At 41.3% G+C, this 22,029-nt stretch overlaps 1 protein-coding gene across 1 annotated transcript; it reads right to left on the bottom strand.

Annotated features, from left to right (window-relative positions):
* Positions 1–907: 907 nt before the first annotated feature.
* MAGT1 (magnesium transporter 1) lies at positions 908–20,840 on the bottom strand. The gene is made up of 10 exons (XM_045031100.1): positions 20,644–20,840; positions 19,530–19,699; positions 18,585–18,702; positions 16,571–16,711; positions 15,883–16,023; positions 14,306–14,395; positions 10,313–10,376; positions 7,314–7,388; positions 4,229–4,319; positions 908–2,798 (listed from the first exon to the last, which is right to left on the bottom strand). Exons 1-10 carry the CDS (start codon positions 20,821–20,823, stop codon positions 2,783–2,785), a joined length of 1,086 nt encoding a protein of 361 aa, XP_044887035.1. The 5' UTR covers positions 20,824–20,840; the 3' UTR covers positions 908–2,782.
* Between the last annotated feature and the right edge of the window lie 1,189 nt (positions 20,841–22,029).

Raw genomic sequence — 22,029 nt, 5'->3', positions numbered from 1 at the left:
TTTACAGTCTTGGTAGAGAAGACAGAGAAAATGTTTTACTTCTCACACCATTATCCCCATTTTGTAAGTGAGACACTCAGCCACAGAGATTAAGTGGCTTGCTAAAAGTCACAGAGCAGGAGAATCTAGATCTCTTCACTTAAAGTCCACTGTCTTAACCATAAATGCCAACCTTCCTCTCTACCCACTAAAATGGTCTGGTCCACAGGTTTCCTGCAACTGCCTGAAAGCTAATCAGTCATATAACTACGTTCTCCTCTGAAGAGCCTATAAAAATGTACCTCATGTATTCAAAACTATTACTAGAAACAAGCCTAACAGTTAAAGCAACAAAGATTTTACCTTCTCAGAAACTGAGTCCTAAGTGGCTATGGTTGGATAGTTTAGATATCATGACTGTAGGTTCCCAACAGTTGAAGTTCAGCAAGCTTGAAACTATCTAATGGCAGCATTCTTGAAGTATTGATGAAAAAGCAACAGCTGAAACAATTAATAATTGCATTGCAAACATCTTCAAAGTTCCAGCACTCAGTGCTAGCTTGCTTCTTCCTATACAAAATGCCATACTGGATAAGACCAGTAGTCCATCTAGCCCAATATCTTCTCTCAGGACAGTGGCCAAATGCATCAGAGGGAATGTACACGAAAATCCATAAGACCAAGATAGGAGAAAACTAGTCTTCTGGCTAGGAAATTTGAACACTGTCATATTTTGGGACTATATTTTCTGTCCTAGTCCAGTAGACCCCAGACAGTTTATCTAGTCATACTGCTGCCAAAAAGTCTATTAGGTCAATGTACCAGAGTGAGAAAAATTAACTTCATTTTCAAAAGGAATCACAATTTTCTATTTTATTAATAGAATATTTTATAATGTATGTTTAAATTTCAGACACAAGAATAAGGATCAGACTGTAAAACATTTTATTGAAAGTTGTCCAAAATCCAATCGTGATTATCTGTGCCACTAAGGCTCATCATTCTGAGCTGTACAAAAACATATCTTAATATTTAAATTGAACCATTACCAAAAGACTAGATTAGTGTAGTTAAGGCACTTGAGATGTAAGTTAATGTAGCAAACTTGCATAACAGTAACATTCTAGTTTGAATGAAGTAGTTATTTCTCATCTACTCTTCAGTCTAAAGAAAACTTCCATATCCCTTTCCCCTTTGGGAAAGGAAAGAAGACAGGAGGTGAGAAATTACCTATTTATAACATCCTCCATGACAAACTACCTCCAAGCATTTGTCCTGCCCTGCAGCAGGTAGAACTATCTAGTCAAGCTGCAAGAGTTCCCACTAGTACAGATGCTGGAATTCCTAGTCATATCCCATTCTTAAGACTATTTGGGCTGAGGCACAAGAAGTCAAGTCTCCTCCTTCTTAGGGATGGAATGGAGAAGGAAGTGTCTCAGGGGCACACTATGCTTGTTAGCGGAAATAAGAGCAGAAAATAAAGCAGAAAGGGTTACTATAAGACTAAGAGAATCTCCACTGGGATAGTAATGTTTATCCTAGGATCATACCTGTATCCCCCCACCCAATCTCCCTAATAAGTGAGGCTGAAGGAAACTAGAACAAGTTAAAGGAGGTGGCAAGTCACAGTTCCAAGTGATAATGACTGAAAGTGCTGGCATGTCTGCTGATTTGGCAGGATTCTGAGAATATTTTTAAACCACACTTAGGATCCCTCTGCTTTATCAGCTGAAACTGGTTCTTTGGGGCTATTTTTCAGATTAGTTTTTCCACAATCAACTATTTAGAAGGAAGAAAAGGCTAAGAACATTCCTGACCTTGGGCTATGTAGACTGGACTCACGGTGCCAGCATATATTGCGTACAGGGGAGTTTCTGTGTTAGGCAGTCAAAGAGAGTCCTCACTGGCCAATTAGTAACAGGGCAATGTGTTCAGAGGGGAAGGGGGGATTTCCCAGACCTATTAGACAGCTCAGGATAGCAGAGACTGCAACAAACTGTGGTCATTTTATTAAAAAAAAAAAAATCAGTGTCTTTTTGATGATGGGGAGTGTTGAGCATTGAGAGGAAAAAGAAATCAATATGAAAGCACTCTAGATAACTTAATTCAAGATTCCACATGCATTCACCAGTGCAATATGTTGATTACCCACACAGAGTAAGGGGAAGTTATCAGTTGCACTGCACTGCAGTTAAACACAAGAGATTCAAGATGAGGAACTCTAAGATCTGTACATTTGCCACTGGAGGCTGGAGAGTGTTCCAGAAAAAAGGAAGAGGTTTCCAGGTACATGCTGAATTTGGCCCCCTCATTCATGAAAGGGTATGACCCAGGCATCAGAGTTATGAAAAAAAGTAAAGGAAAAATGCCAGCGAGAGCAGCAACGGGTAGACAGGAAAGAGAATGCAATAAAAAAAAAAAATACACCCCCCACAGACCTTTCAGGGAGCAGGAAAAATGGGGCAAACAAATTATCAAACTGAATGTAAGTACTGTTTCTAGTTATTTCAGAGAAACACTAGTAGTCCATATTCTAAGTTTTTGAATTCCACTAGGTTTAAAGTAAAATGGTTTAACATGATGTAAAGCTCATGAAAAAAGACTGAATCTTAATACTCCATGTGACTTTCAGAGCATACTGCTTGTCATATTAAGGCACTACACATTTTCTTTGGTTCAGTGTTTAACTATCTCATTCGCTTTAAAGAGAGGTAGCATGAACCATACGCATTTAGCTCTTCAGTTCCATAACATGCAATTTCAGAGTTGACACCTTTCAAATGCTCCCAGCCTGTGGAATCCTTTAACTCATCAGGAAACTGCAACAAAACACAGGATATTTTTTTTAAAAACACCGAATCAAAGAAAGAAATATGCCATTTAGTTCTCTAGACATTTTCATTCAGAATGATTAGGGGCATATGAGAGACCGTAACATGACATGAACTGGGTATGGTACAGCTGAGGTGGAAGTAGTTGGGGAGAAGTCCCTTTACAGCAAGTCCTGCAGTAATTCATATGTTACGTTGATTGGCTCTGGAGGGAACCACATCCATCCCTCCTGGGCTACAAAGTTGATTAACATACAAAGCTCATTGATGGTAGGAGAGTTAAAAGCTGAAAATGTGGGGGTTCTGACAGTCTCCTTCCACATCAGTCACTAGAAAGAGCAGTGATCCAACTCTGTCCGTTGCTCTGGAAGCACGCCCTCATTAGTTCCAAAACACACTATGGGTTTTAATAGAATTTTTTTTGAAACGATTGCCCTGCCCTGGCAGCGAGATGAAAATATCAGCCTACAGAAGCAAGGGCAAATCATAAACTAGCAACAGAAGAGGTGGTCAATGGGAGCTGGCTTCCTAACTCCCATTTGTACCTTTAAAAATTTTTCCCCCAAAAGGATAAAATAGTTACAAATCAAAACCTGGTGTTATATAGAGTCCTACTGATTAGGACTTCAGCCCCTCAAAAAGTGTACTAGATGCTCCATATAACAAATGCAGAGACACAGACAGCTTTGAAGAGCTCAGCCCAAGAAATTTAGAACTCCAGGTAGACTGGGTTCCAAATCCCTTAAGCAGCTTTGAGGAAAAAAAAACAAAAACAAAAAAACAAAACTCATCTCTAATGAGGTAACGATTAAGAAAGAGGTGATTTGGAAAAAAAATCTAGGAAAAAAGCTTTAAGGTCATCAAATGCTTCACTCCTATTACCGAATTTATGGCGAGTAATGACATGTGGCATGAAAAATGTTTAATACTAAGTAATCTTTGGGTTCTTACTAACTCCATACCTGTCAGAAAATAAAAAGTACCATAGGACTTTTTCTTTTGTTTTGAATACGATAGATGAAATAGTGACTGTAACGGTTGACCACAAAAGTTTCTGGTCATTACTGCAATCAACTAGCTTTTATGCCTCCTGAAAAGCGTTTTCAGGACAACTTGTTTTCCATTTTTCTTCTGAAGTGGATTTCAGGCAAAGTAGTGTTTTTTATAGTCACCCACTTTTGTCAAAAAATCTATTGGGAAGGGAAACCCCAATCAAAATGAATGTAAGGTAACAGTTTATTCATTTTTGGTTACATTGTAAACCGTGCAAGTAGCACCCCTATATGGTTATAAAATCTCAATGCTTTAAGCCACTGTACCTTTATTTACTACAATACTCTGTTCTAATCAATGTAATATAGCTATATCAAACACCTATGTATTAAAGCACAACAATTTAAGCAGCAAAAAAGCCATACCTGTATGGGTAGCCATGGTATTTAGATCTGAAGACAGAGAGCAACCAGCTGAAGAATAATACCACCAGGCCAACACCAGCTACACACATTACTGTAGATAAGAGTGCAGAATAAAATGATCAGACAGATAAGTCCCCCCTGAAAACACCACTATGGATAGGGTTTTTAAAATGCTCAACAATAGCTAAATCTCCACCTGCTGCACTCTATGGGAATTTAACTGTGGATGGCAACAGGAGCAGGATTAGGTGATGGCTGAGTCCCTTTGAAAAATCCCACCCTGCGATGCTGGCAGACCAGGTGCTAGCTCTTGCCAAGGCTTTAGGCCTCAGCCGAGCACTGACAAATTCACTGCTGGAAACCAGTCTGTTTTCTCCTGTGTGTTAGTATGGTTAAGATGGGTATCGAACTTACAACCAGGTGTTTAGACTTTATGAAATGCTTGTAAATTGCTGCATGCATTAATCTCACTTATATCTTATATGCTATTAGGTAATATTTAAGTTTTTGCTTTGCAACTGTAAAAAAAATGTTTCCTCTGAAACTGAGCCCAGTCAGGAGGAATTGTCTCCTGTCCATCAAGAGGGCCCATCAAAACTAAATGGGCCATTGTGGGATATCACAATACAAAGACTTTGGCTATGTCTACACAGCGTACCTTACAATGGTGTGACTGTGCCGCTGCGGCCGTGCTGGCGTAAGGTGCGCTGTGGCCGCTCTTTATCTCCCAGCGACAAAATAAAACCACCCCCAATGAGGGGCGGTAGCTCTGTCAACAGGAGTGTGGCTCCCGACGACAAATTTGTTGCTAAAATTTGTGGTTCGGTGGGGGGGTGGGAGGGGGAGAGGGTGTTGGGTGCTTTTTCACACCCAAGTGACAAAAGTTTTAGCGACAAAAGTTCAGTGTAGACATAGCTTTTATTAATTGCCCCTTCCATCCTTGAAGAGGCTACATGCGAAAGGGCTCGTCCCATCAGCTTGAATTTGGGAAGAAGGAAACAAATAGCTGAAGAAGAAAATTTTTCATCTCTTTTGCTGTTTGGACTCTCACAGGGCCAGAAATATGAAACAGAAGCAGAGATCTGCAGGGTCAACCTGGGTTAGTCCTAAAAGACATTCAGAGCTGATAAATTACAACAACTCTGTCACCTTTTGAAACCATACACAGCAACTCCTTTGTTTATGTGTGTTTGCCTGCTTTCACCTTGTAATAATTCTCTCATTTCTCTTCTTAGTTGATACATCCTTAGATAGTTTACTATAGGATTGGCTACAAGCATTGTCTTTGGTGTGAGACATAAGGTACAAATTGACTTGGCTCTAGGAGCAACCTGAGTATTTTTTTATCTTTGGTGTATAGCAACCACCTATCACTAAGTCCAGCTTGCCTGGTGGCAAGATAGACTGGAATGCCCAATGTGACTGTGACTCCATGGTAAGACTTATAGTGCGTTAGGAGTTCACACTTGTTACTGGATTGGTGAAATCTCATAATAGAACATATTGGGGTCTTTGCCCTGCTTCTTGACAGTCTGCCCTGAGGTTGGCACTCATGGTAATGAGCCACTCCAGACAGTGTGACACACCCTATATTGATAATACAGATCCAGTATAGAAAAGTAAGCCCCTCCATCTCTTTTAATTAACAAATACTACATAGCACTTATAAAAGTCCATATAACCCAGAGTGCCGTTTTTTCCTCTCTTGCACCTCACTAAGCTCCTCCAAATGCTTCTGTAGAAACATAAGTTCACCTCTTTCAGGATGTACTACGCACAACAGTACAATTGGGTAGAAGAAAGCATCTCTCTCTCTCTCACACATTGTGGAGCAGCAGAATAGGGGAAGGTAATTCCATCCCTAGGTTGGCAAGTAGCAGGGCAAAGGAGACAAAGGCTGGTGTCAATAACTCCCTGCTCCCATCCAAAGGGCCGAGTGTGCAGCGGGAGTTTGAGCAGAATTAACTGTTGCAGATAAATGAGAGGAGCTAGTGCACAGCCAAATAAGAGTTCTTGCACATTATAATATAGAAGGTTGTGGTTGGGTCAGCGTATACTTTTCTGCTGAACCAACCGCCATGAACTATAGAGAAGGAAATGTGCAAAACACTTCTATAAAACAGACAACACAGGCCATATACAAGCATTTTAAAAAAACCTAAAGGTGACAGTGTCCCTTTAAGAAGCAGCCCACAAATAAGTGTTTGAGAACCTCTGTGATAAGCCATAACTGCCACAATCTATTGGGTTAATAATCTGTGAACTGACAATAGACTGAAAGAACATTAGTCAGCTGAGTTACATGAACCAAATGTATATAATGTTACTTGAGGTGTACATGGATTATCAGGTACTAAAACAGATCTGTGGAATGTGACAAGATAAAGGCAACTGCAGGGTGTAAAGGATTAGCGGGTCGCTGCCTGTTACATTGCTATTCAGGATGAAGTATAAACGGAAGGGGAAGGTGAGTCAAAGAAGAACGCTGTATCTTCTCCCCTCCTGGCTGGTTAAAGCAAGGAAAGCCTCTGAGGAAATATTGCCCAGTGTTTTCCAGCTGATTTGCTCTGTGTTTCATGATAATTTTGTGCATAATAAACAAATAAACCCTGAGGAAAGGGCTTTTCTTGGATGGTGACTAATCTGGATTTTTAGTTAAAGGCCATCTTATCAGATCAAATATATATTTGATAACCTGGAGCTACCCTAGTGCTCATCCCTCCATTATGAGTTTAATAGTTGAGCTTTTATTTTTTAGTAGTCTCTCACAGAGAAACGAGACAATTGTTCAATACTATCTTGCTTCTCTCCTCTGTGTTCCAAGTCCGCTCCAACAATTGTCTGAATAAAAGATGGAATGTGAAATAACTTTTAATTTTATTGTTTTGCTAGATTTCAACACTGAAGGAGGAATTAAATGCAGAGAACCTAAACACTTTGGGGGGAAAAAACCAAAAACGAGCTAATAAGAGTGCCAGCACTGCAGTAAACCATCACACTGGAAACATTTCCTGAATGCATCTTCCCTTGATGGAGAGTCAATTAAGCAACAAAATGCACTGCTTGCATTAAAAGTAGTACTTACTTTTTCTTTTCCCCACATCCATATCAGAGGTAGCAGCTTCATGCAGGAGTACCATTCCTAAAGTAACACCACCATCTGCAAAAGCTGTTTAAGGCTAAACTGACAGAGACACCATGTATTTTATTTTTAAATTTAATAAATCCATTCAATCATAATCACATATGTGGCACAGACAAAACTTATTCGAAAGATTAAAGACTCCCCAGCCAAGATAGACACGGTAGAAAAATTACAACTAACATGCAGTAATGGTAATATTATTCCAGGAAACACAGAAGAGCAAAAACCAGGAAAATGTCAGGGATCTGTTTAAATGCACTAGCTACAAATCCTAATTAGACTAAGCAAGTTTGGGGGGGGAGGGGGAAAATCACACTTTTCCTCAGAAAGAGGGAGGTATGAATTAAGACCTTGCCTCTAATTCATATTGGTCTACCTTGTTCACCTTCCCATTCCTGATGAGAAGTGATTCTCAAAAGCTTGTCCATGTTATTTTAAACTTCTGTTGGCCTAACAAGATGATAGTTAATATATTTCTCAGTTTTTGTTTAATTTGAGAGATACCAGGCACAAACAGCAAAGTCTGGACTTTTCTGTTTTTCAGTTTGAACTATTATTCACCAGTAAAGATGTTGCTAAAATTAAGGTCAGAATTTATAAGCTGGTTATGCTGTATTTGACCATAAGGAAATCTGACACAGTGAAACTCTATACGCAACAAAACAGAATGCAAGCCCTACATACTTTAATTGCATTGTAATATGTACATTTCAGACCTAATCCTGCTCCCACTGAAAAAGTAAGGGTTTTTATCATTGACTTCAATGGGAGCAATATAGATCCTTCAATTCCAGTTGAAATGACTCGTTAGTGAAGCTACATGAAAAAAAATTACAATTATTAAATGATTCTACCAAATTGTGCCTTTTTTGAAAAGCTTTAATGATTAGAAAATTTGGTAGGGGGACTGGAGAGACACAAAATGAAAGCACTTTAAAGCCCCCCAATTTGTTTTAACATTTTGTCATTGCAATCTGCTTGACAACTCTTGATAGGTGGAATTTGACTAGATTCAGAACCAACAGAAGAGAGTAATAATAGCTAAAAAAGGAAAGAAAGAAATTCCCTCTGCCCTAAACTGGTCTTTATGGCAACACTTTTGCCTAAAAAAAACCACCTCTCTCTCATGCTGTTCAGTAAATGCACTGAAATTTGGAAACCCTTTCAAAACACGGAGTCACAAAACTCTATCACCAACTTAAAACAATCAGAATAAATCAAAAGTGCAGTGAAAGAAAAGAAAGATTCCTGGTGCTTTGTATCAAATTTAACATTAATTTCTGCATTCACCTGAATTGACAAGTTATATTGTGGCTACACTATATTGTGGCTACACTGTAATATTGTAAAGAGACAAAAGACTAAGCCTGTCATTTACTGAAATAAAAAGACTTGGGGGGAGGAGGGATAATTCACAGAAGACCCATTTTGGAGCCTGATGAAACTGGATACCGGTGCTGAGAATTACAAGGTCAACTGTAGTTTTTGTTTTTAAACTAAGAATGTGAAACAATGAGAAAGTTAATGCGATTTTAAGTTTTGTATCATTTATAATAATGTGTACCTCCAAAATTCTTAGCAGAATTAAACAACAAAATGGAAAGGAATTGGTGGTGGGTGGGTTGAAAATGCAGTCTACCTTTTTTCAGATGAGAAGAGAGCTTGAGGTGGAGACACCCTAGAAAGTCTGCTCCAGATGGCACCAGCTAAAATAGAGGGGCTCATGCACCAGTGACCTTACTACAGGAAAGGGAAAGGGAAGGGAATTTTGTACTAGATCTTGAAATGATTCAGTAGATGTGGAGCCAGTGCACTAGCTTGATGTTATTATGGTACATTTTCTGCTCTTTGTACTTTGAAAATGCAGGCAGGGGTATCTGAAGAGTGAGGACTTTGAGGCTGTAGAGAAGGTTGTTGCTATAGAAAAGGTGAGGAGTCAAATCACCTGGACAAAGATTTCAGTAAGGAGATAAGGTAGTGGCATACAGAAGTGATGTGGAGTTAGGAATTGGTGGATTTACAGAAACACAAAAGATCCTTGAGGAGGAAAGTTCAGAAACAAGGACAACTAAGGTTACCAACAGGGGAAGGAAAAAAATTGCACATCTTAGCTGAGGAAAAATAGGAGAGAGAAGTTGAATTGGAAGATATTTTGAATTGGAAGAAAAACTTTAAAACATAGGTGAAGGCAGTGGTGACAAAGCTGTAAGTTTACTCTGTCAAGACAGGAAAACAAAAGGTGTGAAACAATAGCATAATAGCTAAGGTTAAGATAATAATAGGATAACTTAGAAGTGTGCAGTGGCCCATGAACTAAGCATCTATGGGATTCCATTGGAGAGGAAGTCTTAGTACAGAGGAAAGAATCCACCAACAGAGAGAGAAAGAATGATGAGCTCTGCTTCCACCTACCTATTGCCAGACACCAATACAGGCTGTCTCAAAGAATGCAGTGGTACACAGCTTCATTTAAGGGCATACTGAGTCCCAGGAGAAAGAGAAGAGAACGGCTCTTCTAGTCAGGGCTGGCTCCAGGCACCAGCAAAGGAAGCAGGTGCTTGGGGCGGCCAATGGAAAGGGGCAGCACATCCGGGTCTTCGGCGGCAATTTGGCAGCAGGTCCCTCACTCCCTCTTGGAGGGAAGGACCCGCTGCCGAATTGCCGCCAAGGAATGAAGCAGCGCGGTAGAGCTGCTGCTGAAGTGCCGCTGATCATGGCTTTTGGGGGGGGGGGCACTTCGCTGCTTGGGGTGGCAAAAAAGCTGGAGCCGGCCCTGACGACAGTAACCTAATCCTGTTGAACTGACAGATTGTGGGCATAAGGAAATGTTGGCTGTTGGCATATTATAAAGGCACTACTCCTGTAGTGAAGAGAGAAGGTATAAGTTTGGCAGAAAATTAAATTGCCATCAGATGTGTATATTTTATTATAAAGGATACTAAACAGTAGAACAATGTGCGTTTCAGCCACAAATTGGGCTTGGCTGCTTCCATGGATATAGTTCTGTAAAAGACAAAATTCAATTAAGAAAGAAAGAAACGTCGGAGTTTAAAGTAATTAGTAATGGATATAAAACCTGGGGCTAGATTCTGTGTTCTCTCTCTCAGGAACAGAGCACAGGAGAGGTCTCCCAGAAGCAGCGGGGACAAAAGTGGTGTTATGCAACCTTTGCACCATCCGGATATTGGGCTGCTGCAGGGCCAAAACCATCTTTCAAGCATAGCCCCAGGGCTCTTTTAACCTACAGAAGTGTTACCTGGCCTGCCCTGCTGCCCAGATTCCCTTTAGTGCAGTGCAGAATACTACAAACATGCCTTCTCCTGCCCTTGCCCCGCACCACCCTCCACCCCCACTTCCCCAATTAGTTCTCTTCCTCTCCCTGTTTGCTGGGTAATGTGAAGATGAGTAGCATGAACTCACATACATCACAACCCTATGTGATGAGAATTCTCCTCCAGCACCTTGTGGGCCCTACATGTTGGGCCCCAGAATGAAGCACTTAAGGTCTTCCCAGGATAAAAAGGGGAAATAACGAAACCAAAAGAAGTTACCAATGGGAAAAGTTAAGAACAGAATGAAGAATAAAGCTAAAGTCTAAACAAAATTTTTTTTTATTATGTTGAAAAAAAAATATCTGCCACATGTGCCCTTGAGAAAGAGATAAACAGAAAGCAATAGCAAAACACAGGAAATGCTGGTAAGAAAAACATTAAAAATGAAAAATTATTTTCACTCAATGTAGCTTAGACAATAAACTATTCAGCATGGTTTGTTTGTTTTTAAAAGTTTGCAAACTGAATAAGTTAACAAACAGTTTAGACTATATGGAGAATAAAATTTTACTCCTAGTCAGTTACATTTGGAAAGCTTTGCGTATGTGGGGTTATGTTAGATCCCAGCACAACAACGTTTTCGACAGCAGCTCAGCAATGTTTTATAACACTCAGAGAATTAAAAATGAACGTGGTTTGAAAGCATGTGTGTCTGTCTAGGTAAAGATCAAGATATGCTGCAGGAATATTTTCACATTTTACTCACAGGTTAATTGAAAGATTTTTGAAGCAGCATTCATGTCAGTGTCTATATCTGGGGCACAGGCATCGCAAGAGATGTTGCACGCCCAGTACAACTAAGAAGCACTTGAGGTGCATCTTGCTTATCTGATATGCAAGGCAGAACTGAAGAGGACGAGACAGGCTAATATAACTTTTTATTAAATCATAGGATTAAATTCTTATAAAATTCAGTAAAACATCACCAAAGAGAACAAAAGCATGTCTGAATACATACAAATAGAAATAATGGTTTTACATACTAGTTACTGGGTATGTGGGGGAGGTGAGGAAAGAAGAGCTGTTGAACATGTTAAAAAAAAAGGAAGGCCAGGTTCTGGGAGGCAATAAAACTGTTTAACACAGAGAACCTGAAAGCAGCAGAAGAAAGCTGCTTAAAAGTCCAACTGCTGTCACGTCTCCCACTGCCCGGAGATGTCTTAGATTCATTTTTTAAGACGTGTATGGAAGTGTCAGAGTAGAGCAGCAGAGGGCATATGAGAGATGAATTAAAATGTATGGTGTCGAGACAAACGAGAAGGGCTTGAGATTAAAAAGTCGATTTAAAAAAAGCCAATTCGGTTAAAATAACGTACCCCCACAGTCTAAGCAGAGTGCAACTGTTGCGCTTCCTCTAAAGTAGATTAGTAACAAGAATATATTCTGGAAGAAAGTGGTTAGCAAAATATCTATAAAATGTAATTTCAAGTTTGGAAGTAGAAAATAAAACACGTATCATTTCTGACTCACCAAACACGTAACATGATAATTGGTACTTATCTACCCTAAACAGCGATGAGCTCCCAAAATCCTAAGAACCGGTTCCCTACCGGGTCCTCGGTGGTTCGGCGGCAGGGGGGGGATCTTCACTCGGTCTGGGTTTTCGGCAGCAGGTCTTTCACCCAGAGCGAGTGAAGGACCCGCCGCCGAAGTGACCCCGAAGACCCGGTACGGCACCGCGTGGCAAGTACAAGCCCCACATGCCTGTCTCCCCCCTTCTACCCACCCATCTGGCCCCAACCCCCCCCCACCCTAACTGCCCCCCAGGATCCCACCCCCTACTCAACTCGCCCCACTCCCTGTCCCCTGACTGCCCCAACTCCATCCACCACCACCCCGACAGACCCCCGGGACTCCCATGCCTACCCAATCCCCCCATTCCCCATCCCCTGACCGCCCCCCCATAACCTCCACCCCCTCCAACCGCTCCCTATCCCTTATCCAACCTCTCCTCCCAGCCCCGGCTGGCCTCCTTACCATGCTGCTGTGTAAGGATGTCGCGCAGCCGCTGGAGCTTGCAGCCCCACCCCCTTACCCAGAGGTGAAAGTAAGCCGGTGTGCCAAACCGGGGTGGCCTGGCTTCCCCAGGGAGCAATGTAAAGGGCCTGGGGCTCCCAGCAGGGAGTAAGTAAGCCGGTGGGGCAGACCGGGCGGCGCAGCCGCAGCATGTTCTAGCGGGCTGGGCCGGGTGGCACAGCCGCAGCTTGCTCCAGCAGGCCGGCAATGTGACCACAGTCTGCTCTAGGGGCAGGGCCAAGCGGCACGGCTGCAGCCTGCCAGCCCCGGAGCTGCAGCTGCTTCAGAGGCTGGGGGGAGAGCAGCGTGCCCAGAAGCAGAGAGACTCTGGCCCCGCCTCTTCCCTTCTGTCTCTGCTGGCTGTGCTGCCTCTCCTTGCTCCCTCTGCTGGGAGGAGGGGCTGCGTCCCACCTCTCCCTCTCTATACCCATTCATAAGCCGACCCCCTTCTCTGGTGCTTCGCTTTTTTACTAAAAAATTCACCTTATGAACAAGTATATACGATAATTCTTTTTTGTATCTTCACTTAGCTTTTGATATGTCTACAGCGACAAACCGAAGCCTCCTCTTAAAGTGCAGCATACCTGAAACTAAGAAGTCCCTCAGCATTTAAAAAAAATAAAATAAAATAAAATAAATGGAACTATAGACAATGTAGTGCCCTCTTATGAACTGGCTTTCCCTGCTCCTGATATAGGGTTCTGTCTAGACCATTCCCTTTTTAGTATTAGCTATTACATGCAATCTAGTCATGAATTAGAGTGAATTATCATATCGAGTTGAGCAGGGCATGTCATCTGGCTGGTCAAAATGATCATTCTTAGTCTGATTAGTGACTACATGTCTAGTTTTATTTGTATGTATTTTATTGCACACAAGAGAAACAGCTACAAAAGACAAAACACTTAAAATGAACCAGACATTAAGCAGCCTTTGTTCTTGGGTCATAGGGTTAATACCACCATTCTTGTGGCACTGACGCTAAATTATAAGGCACTACAGCAAATAGCAGTCTGGTTGTAATGAAATTCAAACCAATTAGTATATACTGTCACATTTACTCTAAGTACTAACAACTATGTAGTAAACTTGACTGGCAAATCCTGACTTCATTGCTTTGTGATAACATCCAAAATATTAATCATAATCTATGGATTTAGAGGGACCCGCATCTGGTCCTATCATTCTTTTGGCTAAGGAAGAGGAGGAGGAGGAGGAAACATGACCTCCATAATATGAAGGTCATGTTTCCTCCTCCTTCTTAGCCAAAAGAGTGATAGGACCAGATGTGGGTCCCTCTAAATCCATGCTGGAGCCCTGAGGAGCTTTCTGTTCACACATTTTACTCTCAAAGCTATTCTTTCATGATCCCTATATTTCTGGCAAAGTACAGATAGGTATTCCTTCTAAGCCAGTTAATACAACTCCTCAAATTTGCCCACTGACTGCTCTAGAGCTCCTTCTATAGCATTCCTACTCTTGCTGACTCAGGCAGCGAAAAGTCAGAAACAAAACTTGCATCCTGGATTTTGTGTTTTTTAACATGGATCTTTTCACTGTAATTCTACAAAGATAAAGACTTACCACTTGTCCTGTATGGGGATTCTTATGAGCATATGGTGGCCCTCTGATATGGTTCCACATTTGGCCTGATGTCATTGCTAGCACAAAACACTAGAAAGGAAGAAAGGAACAACATAAGAAATTAGTATGGACCTCATACGTGTCTCTATTCAGTTTTCATCTTTGCAATTCACTTCACCCCAGAATGTACAGATGTTGTGTTGCCTTGTACTACGCATAGCACAGCATCTATTATTAATTGATAATGTTTTCTCACAGTTTGAGCTGAAAAGCTTGCAATCAAGTACTACTACCAGACAACCAAGAAGGAAAGCTACAGGAACCTCATCTTCACTTTAACCAAAGGTATGGACTTTTCCTTCCAGAAGTCATGTCATGTCTTTCAAAATTCATCCTCACTTAAACCTGAAAGTCTGCGGCACAACTAACCCTTTATGTAAAATATTAATACTGTAGTAATATAATCTGCATTTCACTGAACTCTTGGTCCCAGTACTTCTGGATTTTGCCATTATGATCAAAAGACTCTTTACAGCGTTCTACGTTCTAGCCAAGATGTCCTCTCTTCTTAGAGGAGCAATAAGCTCACATTTCAAGGAACACTGGATTTGCCAGACTAGATCAGACCACTGTCCCATCAAGTCTGGTATCAACTAATAGCAAATAAAACCACACCAAAGCCACATAGCAGGAAAAAGATTCTTTCCGATCTTCTGAATGCTATCAACATATGTCCTAACATATAACATTTGACTGACTGTATCTTGAATAACTTCAAACACTGTTGGTCATAAAATTATTCAGCCCTTTTTATAAATCCATCACCTGTTCCAATACTTAGGACTTTGAGCTGAAATTCCAGAGGCCAAATAGCAAATGTTTGAGTCTAAAGCAGGGGTCGGCAACCTTTTGGAAGTGGTGTGCTGAGTCTTCATTTATTCACTCTAAGTTAAGGTTTCGCGTGCCGGTAATACATTTTAACATTTTTAGAAGGGCTCTTTCTATAAGTCTATAATATATAACTAAACTATTGTTGTATATAAAGTAAATAAGGTTTTTAAAGTGTTTATGCAGCTTCATTTAAAATTAAATTAAAATGCAGAGCCCCCCAGACCGGTGGCCAGGACCCAGGCAGTGTGAGTGCCATTGAAAATCAGCTCACGTGCCACCTTCGGCAAACGTGCCATAGGTTGCCTACCCCTGGCCTAAAGCCTGTATTTTAATATCCTGAAAAATGAGTTTTACTGAAATAGGATCTGATTATCCCTAGTCTAAGTATAAACTGGGTAAAAAACTCATTTTAAATAAAATTTACAATAATAATGAGTGTGGAGGGATATGGCATGTGGACTGGCCTCATCTGTTTGGTTTCAAATGCTCTCCTAAATTGCTCATGTTCACCTTACACTGAGGTCAGTGGGAGAATCTGGTTTATAATAAGCCCAGCTGAAGGAAAAAGGTTATTTGTTTCACCACGCAGGAGAGGTAACAAAGCAAATGCAATATTTCCTTCCCTTTAAATTCAAATCTGGATCAAGTTGAAACAGGGAGAGGTTAAAAAAAGTAATTTTGCTTACCAAAGCAGCAAAAGCCCAGCCAGTCTTGTTATAGAGAAAATCCAGGTTGCTTCTCCGTAAGTACACAAGGCCACCAATGACCGCCAGCAGCAGACCCAACATCAAGGGACCAGCATAATTTGGAGGTCTTATCACTCGAATCTATGGAAGCACAAAAGGTTATGTTAAAAAAATTATTATTTTTTAAAAACATAATGAATATGGAGAAATAAAACCATATCAGCGTACAAAACACACCAACTTAATATTTCTTAAATAATTTTAACTGTAGTTCAGAAATTAATACTTTTTCTCTTTTGTTTCAATAACACATACTATGGAGCAAAATCTGTTAGGCCATATTTAATATTCTGCCTGTGATTATAAAAATAAATCTGTTTTATTATTGAGGTGGATGATGCTTTTACTGGTGGGTGAACCCACATAAGTTTGTAAAGTGATTTGGAATCATTCTAGATAGAGAGCATTAAATAAATGTAAAATATTATGATGTGGCATGTAAAAAAAAGCTACCTGTTTTTAAAAGATACTTCATCTATAAAGCTCAGCTAGACACAGCGGGGCTTAGGACCTGCTTTGAGTAGCCAATTAGAATATTTTTCCTTAACCATATTGTATATCTGGCAAACAGATTCTCCACAGCTAGATTTACATCACAGAAAGGAAATTAAAGTCTATCTGTACTTACATTGACATCAGTCCTATCAGCTATCCAGCGAGCAAGTTGTTCGGCCGCAAAACCTCGCACCTGCAGCTCATATGTGTCACCCCTTTTAGGTTTCCCTTTAGCTGGGAAGTTAATGAAGGTTGGAGCTGAATTCATGTTTAGCTGCATTAAAAAGATTAATAAATAAAAGTAGAAGTGAAGCATCAAAAATTAAGTAATTTAGCCATTTAAACTTTTCTTATTTTATTGCAAGTTTCTCATTCATATTTTGTCCTGTAGCTTATGCACGTAATTAAATAGAAGGGCGATTCATAAAATAGATCTAATGAGTATTTCAACAAAAAATGGTATAGTAACTTGAATGCTTTTTTCTCATAAAATGGTCTAGGATATGCAAAAAATCCATGACACAAAATTAAGTATACAGTACATTAGTCGGGCACATTCTTCTTGGATGCTCCATATCTTCTCTCTTCAGTATCCACAATGTCCTGAGACACCCACAATTATTTGATACCCAATGCTAGCAATAATGCACATCTCAGAAAGCAGTTTGAGACTGGTTATTCTCCCATTAGGAATAACACAGCACCGTTTAATCGAATATTCTCATGTCTTCAGTACTCACGTCTGTGGTTGGCAAAGAACTCAAAGAAGTCTGAACAGTTAATACATGTACCTGAAATCTGCTGATAAGTGAGATAAAGCTCCTGAGAGTTGTCTATATGGTAAAATACTATTCTTGCCTTTGCTCATAAAGGAAGGCCTTTGAGTCTTTGTATACAAGTATATCTATAAAGAAATCTATATAGTAGTATCTAGATTAAACATGTATTGGCATCAAAAGATAATCACATACATCTTAATGAATATTGATGAGCCTTCTTTTAATGTGTTCTAGCATATTCCTATAATGAAGCAGCTATTTCTGTCATAAAAGACTTGCATAACATTTCCAACAGCAAGGCTTCACCATGAACCCAAACCTTAGACAGGGTGTGTAAACCTTTCAGTGGCTCTGGGCTGAATTTTGCTTTTAGACTGAAACAATCATGGCACTCAAAGCTTGGCAAATCAGCTACAAAATCTGATTTTCCTTTTGAGTTGCTTCAACATGAAACTGAAATCACAGTTTTGTAAAGATCCAACTGTAAATCTCCAAGATCAAGAGTTGATAATTCTCTGAAAACAAATTAACACAAACAATGTACATTCTGGATCAAGTACTATCCTGAATAATAACTTGTATGATTGAGCTCCACAGGTTCCAAGTAACTTGAAAGAATGCAAGGAAGGTGGCATTTCTAGTTTCTTCTGATGATTTTGCACCTTTTTCAAAAACAGGTTGTGTGTCTTAAGAGACAGACCACAGATTGTTTGCCTATAACTAACATGGACTTTTATTTTTAGGAAAAAATGAAGTAAGTGGACATTTTAAAGAGTAATTTACTGTGCATTCCTAGTAACTTGTCACATTTCTGAAAATCAGATGGACATGAAAATATTTAGAGTCAGTTAAAAAAAATCAATTTTCTGACACTGCTCTTTAAATGAGACACCAAGTTTCTTAAAAATACCTTCATAAGAAATTAAAAGGTTCTTCCCTCCCCGCCACTTTAAGAGTTAGAAGTCTTTTGCAAGCTGACATAAACATTTAAATTAGTTCCAGTATTTTATAAGTCATTGAAATTCCATTATTACATTGAATGGCACAGGAGTTAGACATAAAAGACCTAATCAGGTCATCCAGTCTATCACTCATGCCTATTCAGTACTGTTCCCTGCATATTATTAGTAGTTTGGCCTATTAGTGCTTCTGTCACATTAGCAAACAAATCTTGCTTATTTCTCATGGATTGGAGGGTTGTTACAGTTTTAAAAAAAAAATCTGTACAATTTTTATTTTGCAGCTGTTTCGATACAGATTGGCCAGCATCCCTCATTATGGTAATACTGTACCATATCTTTTGTATTGTAGATTTCTTTATCACTCTCCCCAACTAAAAATCACTTTAAAAAATGAAAAATAGATTACCATCTGAAATACATCTGAGCCTTCATCAAAATCCACCATGGCAAAAAAAACCTTATTGGTAAATGCACTGGAGTACCGCCAGGAGTTTGCCAGAATCTGGTATTCTTCATCAGCTTGCCTGAAAAAAACATATAAAACCAGATGCTATACTCATGAGAGTATGTCAGAAACAGAGGGACCTGTGAACATACTTCCAGCTCTAACATCTCACTGGAAATAACACATATCCCATCCCCACCAAAACTCTTTTTAAGTTAAGATTTTAAAACTAACAAGACATGTCATGCTTCACTGCTCATTCATACTGTTTTCAGCACTGGGCACATGGACGCAGGACCATGGTGGCGGTCGAGCATCCGCCGAAATGGCGCTGAATTTCGGTGTCGCTGCCTCTGGTTGACGTTGCTTGTCGGCAGCAAGCGGCGTCATCCAGAGGTGTCGCCTCCAAAATGCTGCCGAAATGCCACCGAATTTTGGTGGATGCTCGACCACTGGGCAGGACGTGGGCGCATTTAGATGCCCCCGCGGGCGCCGCATTGGGGACCCCTGCTTTAGATGATCTGTGTATCTGCATATATAAGAGACTGCATTAGAAAAATACTCCTACAGTTTATTGTGTCTTAGTCTCTCCCACTCTGAATGAAATTCAAGAAAAAGGTGAATGAAACTGCTCAAATTCAAGAAAAAGGTACTGCAAAGTAGGAGGGTAAAACTTTTACCCACTCAGAACATATGGCACTTTTTACAGTAACCATTAAATTTAAGTATCAGAGGGGTAGCCGTGTTAGTCTGGATCTGTAAAAAGTGACAGAGTCCTGTGGCACCTTACAGACTAACAGATGTAGTCTGACGAAGTGGGTATTCACCCACAAATGCTTATGCTCCAATACGTCTGTTAGTCTATAAGGTGCCACAGGACTCTTTAGAATTGAATTAAGTCCATACTTGCACACGGCACATTGTCTGTGAGGCTGAAGAGCAGTGAACATCACAACCACTGAGTAATTTCTTGGTGGTGCCTTTACAAGGCGACGAAACTTGTCTCCGTTCATTCGGATAACGGCTCTTTTGCTGGCCCACTCCATCAGCTGGCTAACTTTTTCAGATAAAACCATCTAAAAAATAAAGACAAAAATGTTTATTTTAAAAACTGGACTGAACATTAAAGAAAGTCTTGTCTTTTGATACTCTGAACCGTTGTTAGTCTGATGATGACATTTCAGCAAGATGACTGAAATCCAAAAGAAGGCAAGACACACATTATGTGGTCAGGTTGAGAGAGTCCACAGTTCTTTATTATAACAGTGTTCAATGGGAGTTCTGAGTGTTCAGTACTTCCAAAAAATCAGGTCAAAAGCCAATGATCAGGCATTAATGTCCCAAGAAAACAGATCCTACTATTGTCCAGTAATGCCTATTGATTTAAATTAAATTATAGATTAGCGTTGGATCACTTCTTGTACCTGAAGAACATTACCCTGGTCAAAAAATAACTGCTCAGTTGCAATGATTTGTCTATTCCTGATACTGTTAATAGGCTCATTCTCTTTAGCTAATCCAGACAAAACCACACACACAAGTAGTGCAATCGTTTTCACACATAACAGCATATATTGGCATGTAAACTTGGACACATTTTAGTGACAGCAACTAAGTAAGGGCCACAATTCTTCCCTACCCATGACCACAGATGACCCCTCCTCAGGCAGGGCCCAGCTTCCCACACTGCCCCCCCCCACTCCAGGCGATCCACAGGCGGGGGCCCGCCTCCCCACACTGCCCCCCCCAGGCAGAGGGCACCCCACAGGCGGGGGCCCGCCTCCCCACAATGCCCCCCCGGGCAGAGGGCACCCCACAGGCGGGGGCCCGGATCCCCACACTGCCCCCCCGGGGCGGAGGGCACCCCACAGGCGGGGGCCCGGCTCCCCAAGGCTGGGCAGCCCAAGGACACGGCCGGGCTCCCCCGGCGGAAGGTAGCCGGGCAGACTATGGCCCCTATAGCTCCGGGGATCCCGGGCTGGTTTCTCCCTCAGCCCAGCTGGCGGCGGAGGGCCCTCACCTCCTTCCTCTTCTGTCCTGCAGCCCAGGGTCCCCCGCCGGCCATCAGCACCACCAAGACTCCCAACATCAGCACCCGCAACGCCGCCATGTCCGCTCCTTCCACCGGCACCCGCCGCCTATTGGCCGGGCGGCTACTCAGGCTCTTACTCACGAGCAAGACTGACAAGCTACTTCCCATTCACAGCCTTAGCTCAGGCTCGTTTTCTATTGGTCCAACGTCCTCGTCCGTCAGCCAATCATAACGAGGCAAGCTGTTGTCGTTCCATTGGTTGTTTGATGAATTGGGAGGAGTCGGTTCGGAGGGAAAGGAGCGGAACCAGCAGTCGGATGCGGCGTAATAGGGACCGCGGGGTACAGGGGGGAGCCTGGCTGGGCCGGGTGTTGGAGTGCGACGAGCTGGGGCAGCAGCGCCACGGCGGGCAGTTCAATAATTGGAGCAAGGCCAGCATTGCAGACAGGGCACAGGGCAGCGCCAGCAACGCAGAGAGGGGTGCCTGGTGGTACCTGGTGGTACCGAGGTGTCCAGTCTTGCTTGCACATTATTTCTAGGTGCTATCTCAGCTGTTAGTTCTCTGGGAGTCTCACCTGCCGCTCGCATCGCACTGATAGTCTTTTCCTGTCCTATCACAGTGTCATATGAATCTTAATTTGCTATCCTGGTGAAGCACCTCAGGATTGCATTTTCAGCATTATTGAGGACTAACAAGTACTTCTTTTCAGATAAAAGTCCGTTTTCCAGATTGCTTTCCTTGGTTTCCATTTTTCTGAGCACGATCCATTACGTCATTGGTTCTCCATTTCCAAGCTTCTTTGCTCCACGGTTTATGGTGCAACTTTGAACCGTTTGCCCCTGAAATTCTTACTAGATTAACTTCTAACCATGTGCTTCAACGTCTATGAAAAGTCCGTGAGATCTGAAGGCACCGACCCTCTGAAGGAGGATGGGTCTGTTAATATACAGAAGACAGTTTATACATTTATATTCAGTTAGACTGAGGTTAGCGGGAGCAACCAACAGGATGGCTGGATGCCGCTGTAGAAATAGTGCATGCCGGGAGTATTATAATTAGGAAAATAATCTTTATAGTAGATCCTCAAATACCCAAGCATACCCCTCACATGCAGATACACAATCCTATATTCCTGTTCTGTGGTATTTATTTTAAAGTATCATCTTGATCCGTCAAGTTTTATTTCTTTTATGCTGTCATACTTTGTGCAGATTTGGACCCTCGTGCTGTAACTAGGTCTTCCTAAGAAGACCCTTGCACGCAAGTGGAGCCTCGTTGGCCTAAGCAGAGCAGCTTCCCGATCTGTGATCTTGATGGATCATAAAAACTGTCTGGAATATATCAGTATAGCTACAAGAAATCAATATCGATAG

Source organism: Mauremys mutica, chromosome 9 (genome assembly GCF_020497125.1).
Source record: "Mauremys mutica isolate MM-2020 ecotype Southern chromosome 9, ASM2049712v1, whole genome shotgun sequence".
Lineage (NCBI taxonomy): Eukaryota > Metazoa > Chordata > Testudines > Geoemydidae > Mauremys > Mauremys mutica.
Note: the sequence above shows the minus strand (reverse complement) of the source record. Positions and strands in the feature narration are given on the sequence as shown.

Bases quoted from the DNA above. Each gene is read 5' to 3' on its own strand.
- MAGT1 (XM_045031100.1), bottom strand. From the start codon at position 20,823: ATGGGAAGTAGCTTGTCAGTCTTGCTCGTGAGTAAGAGCCTGAGTAGC. The intron at 14,396-15,882 runs GTAAGCAAAATT...CTTCCTTTCTAG, and splicing joins GCTGGGCTTTTGCTGCTTTG to TGTTTTGTGCTAGCAATGAC. The intron at 7,389-10,312 runs GTATCCTTTATA...CAGCTTTTGCAG, and splicing joins GCACATTGTTCTACTGTTTA to ATGGTGGTGTTACTTTAGGA.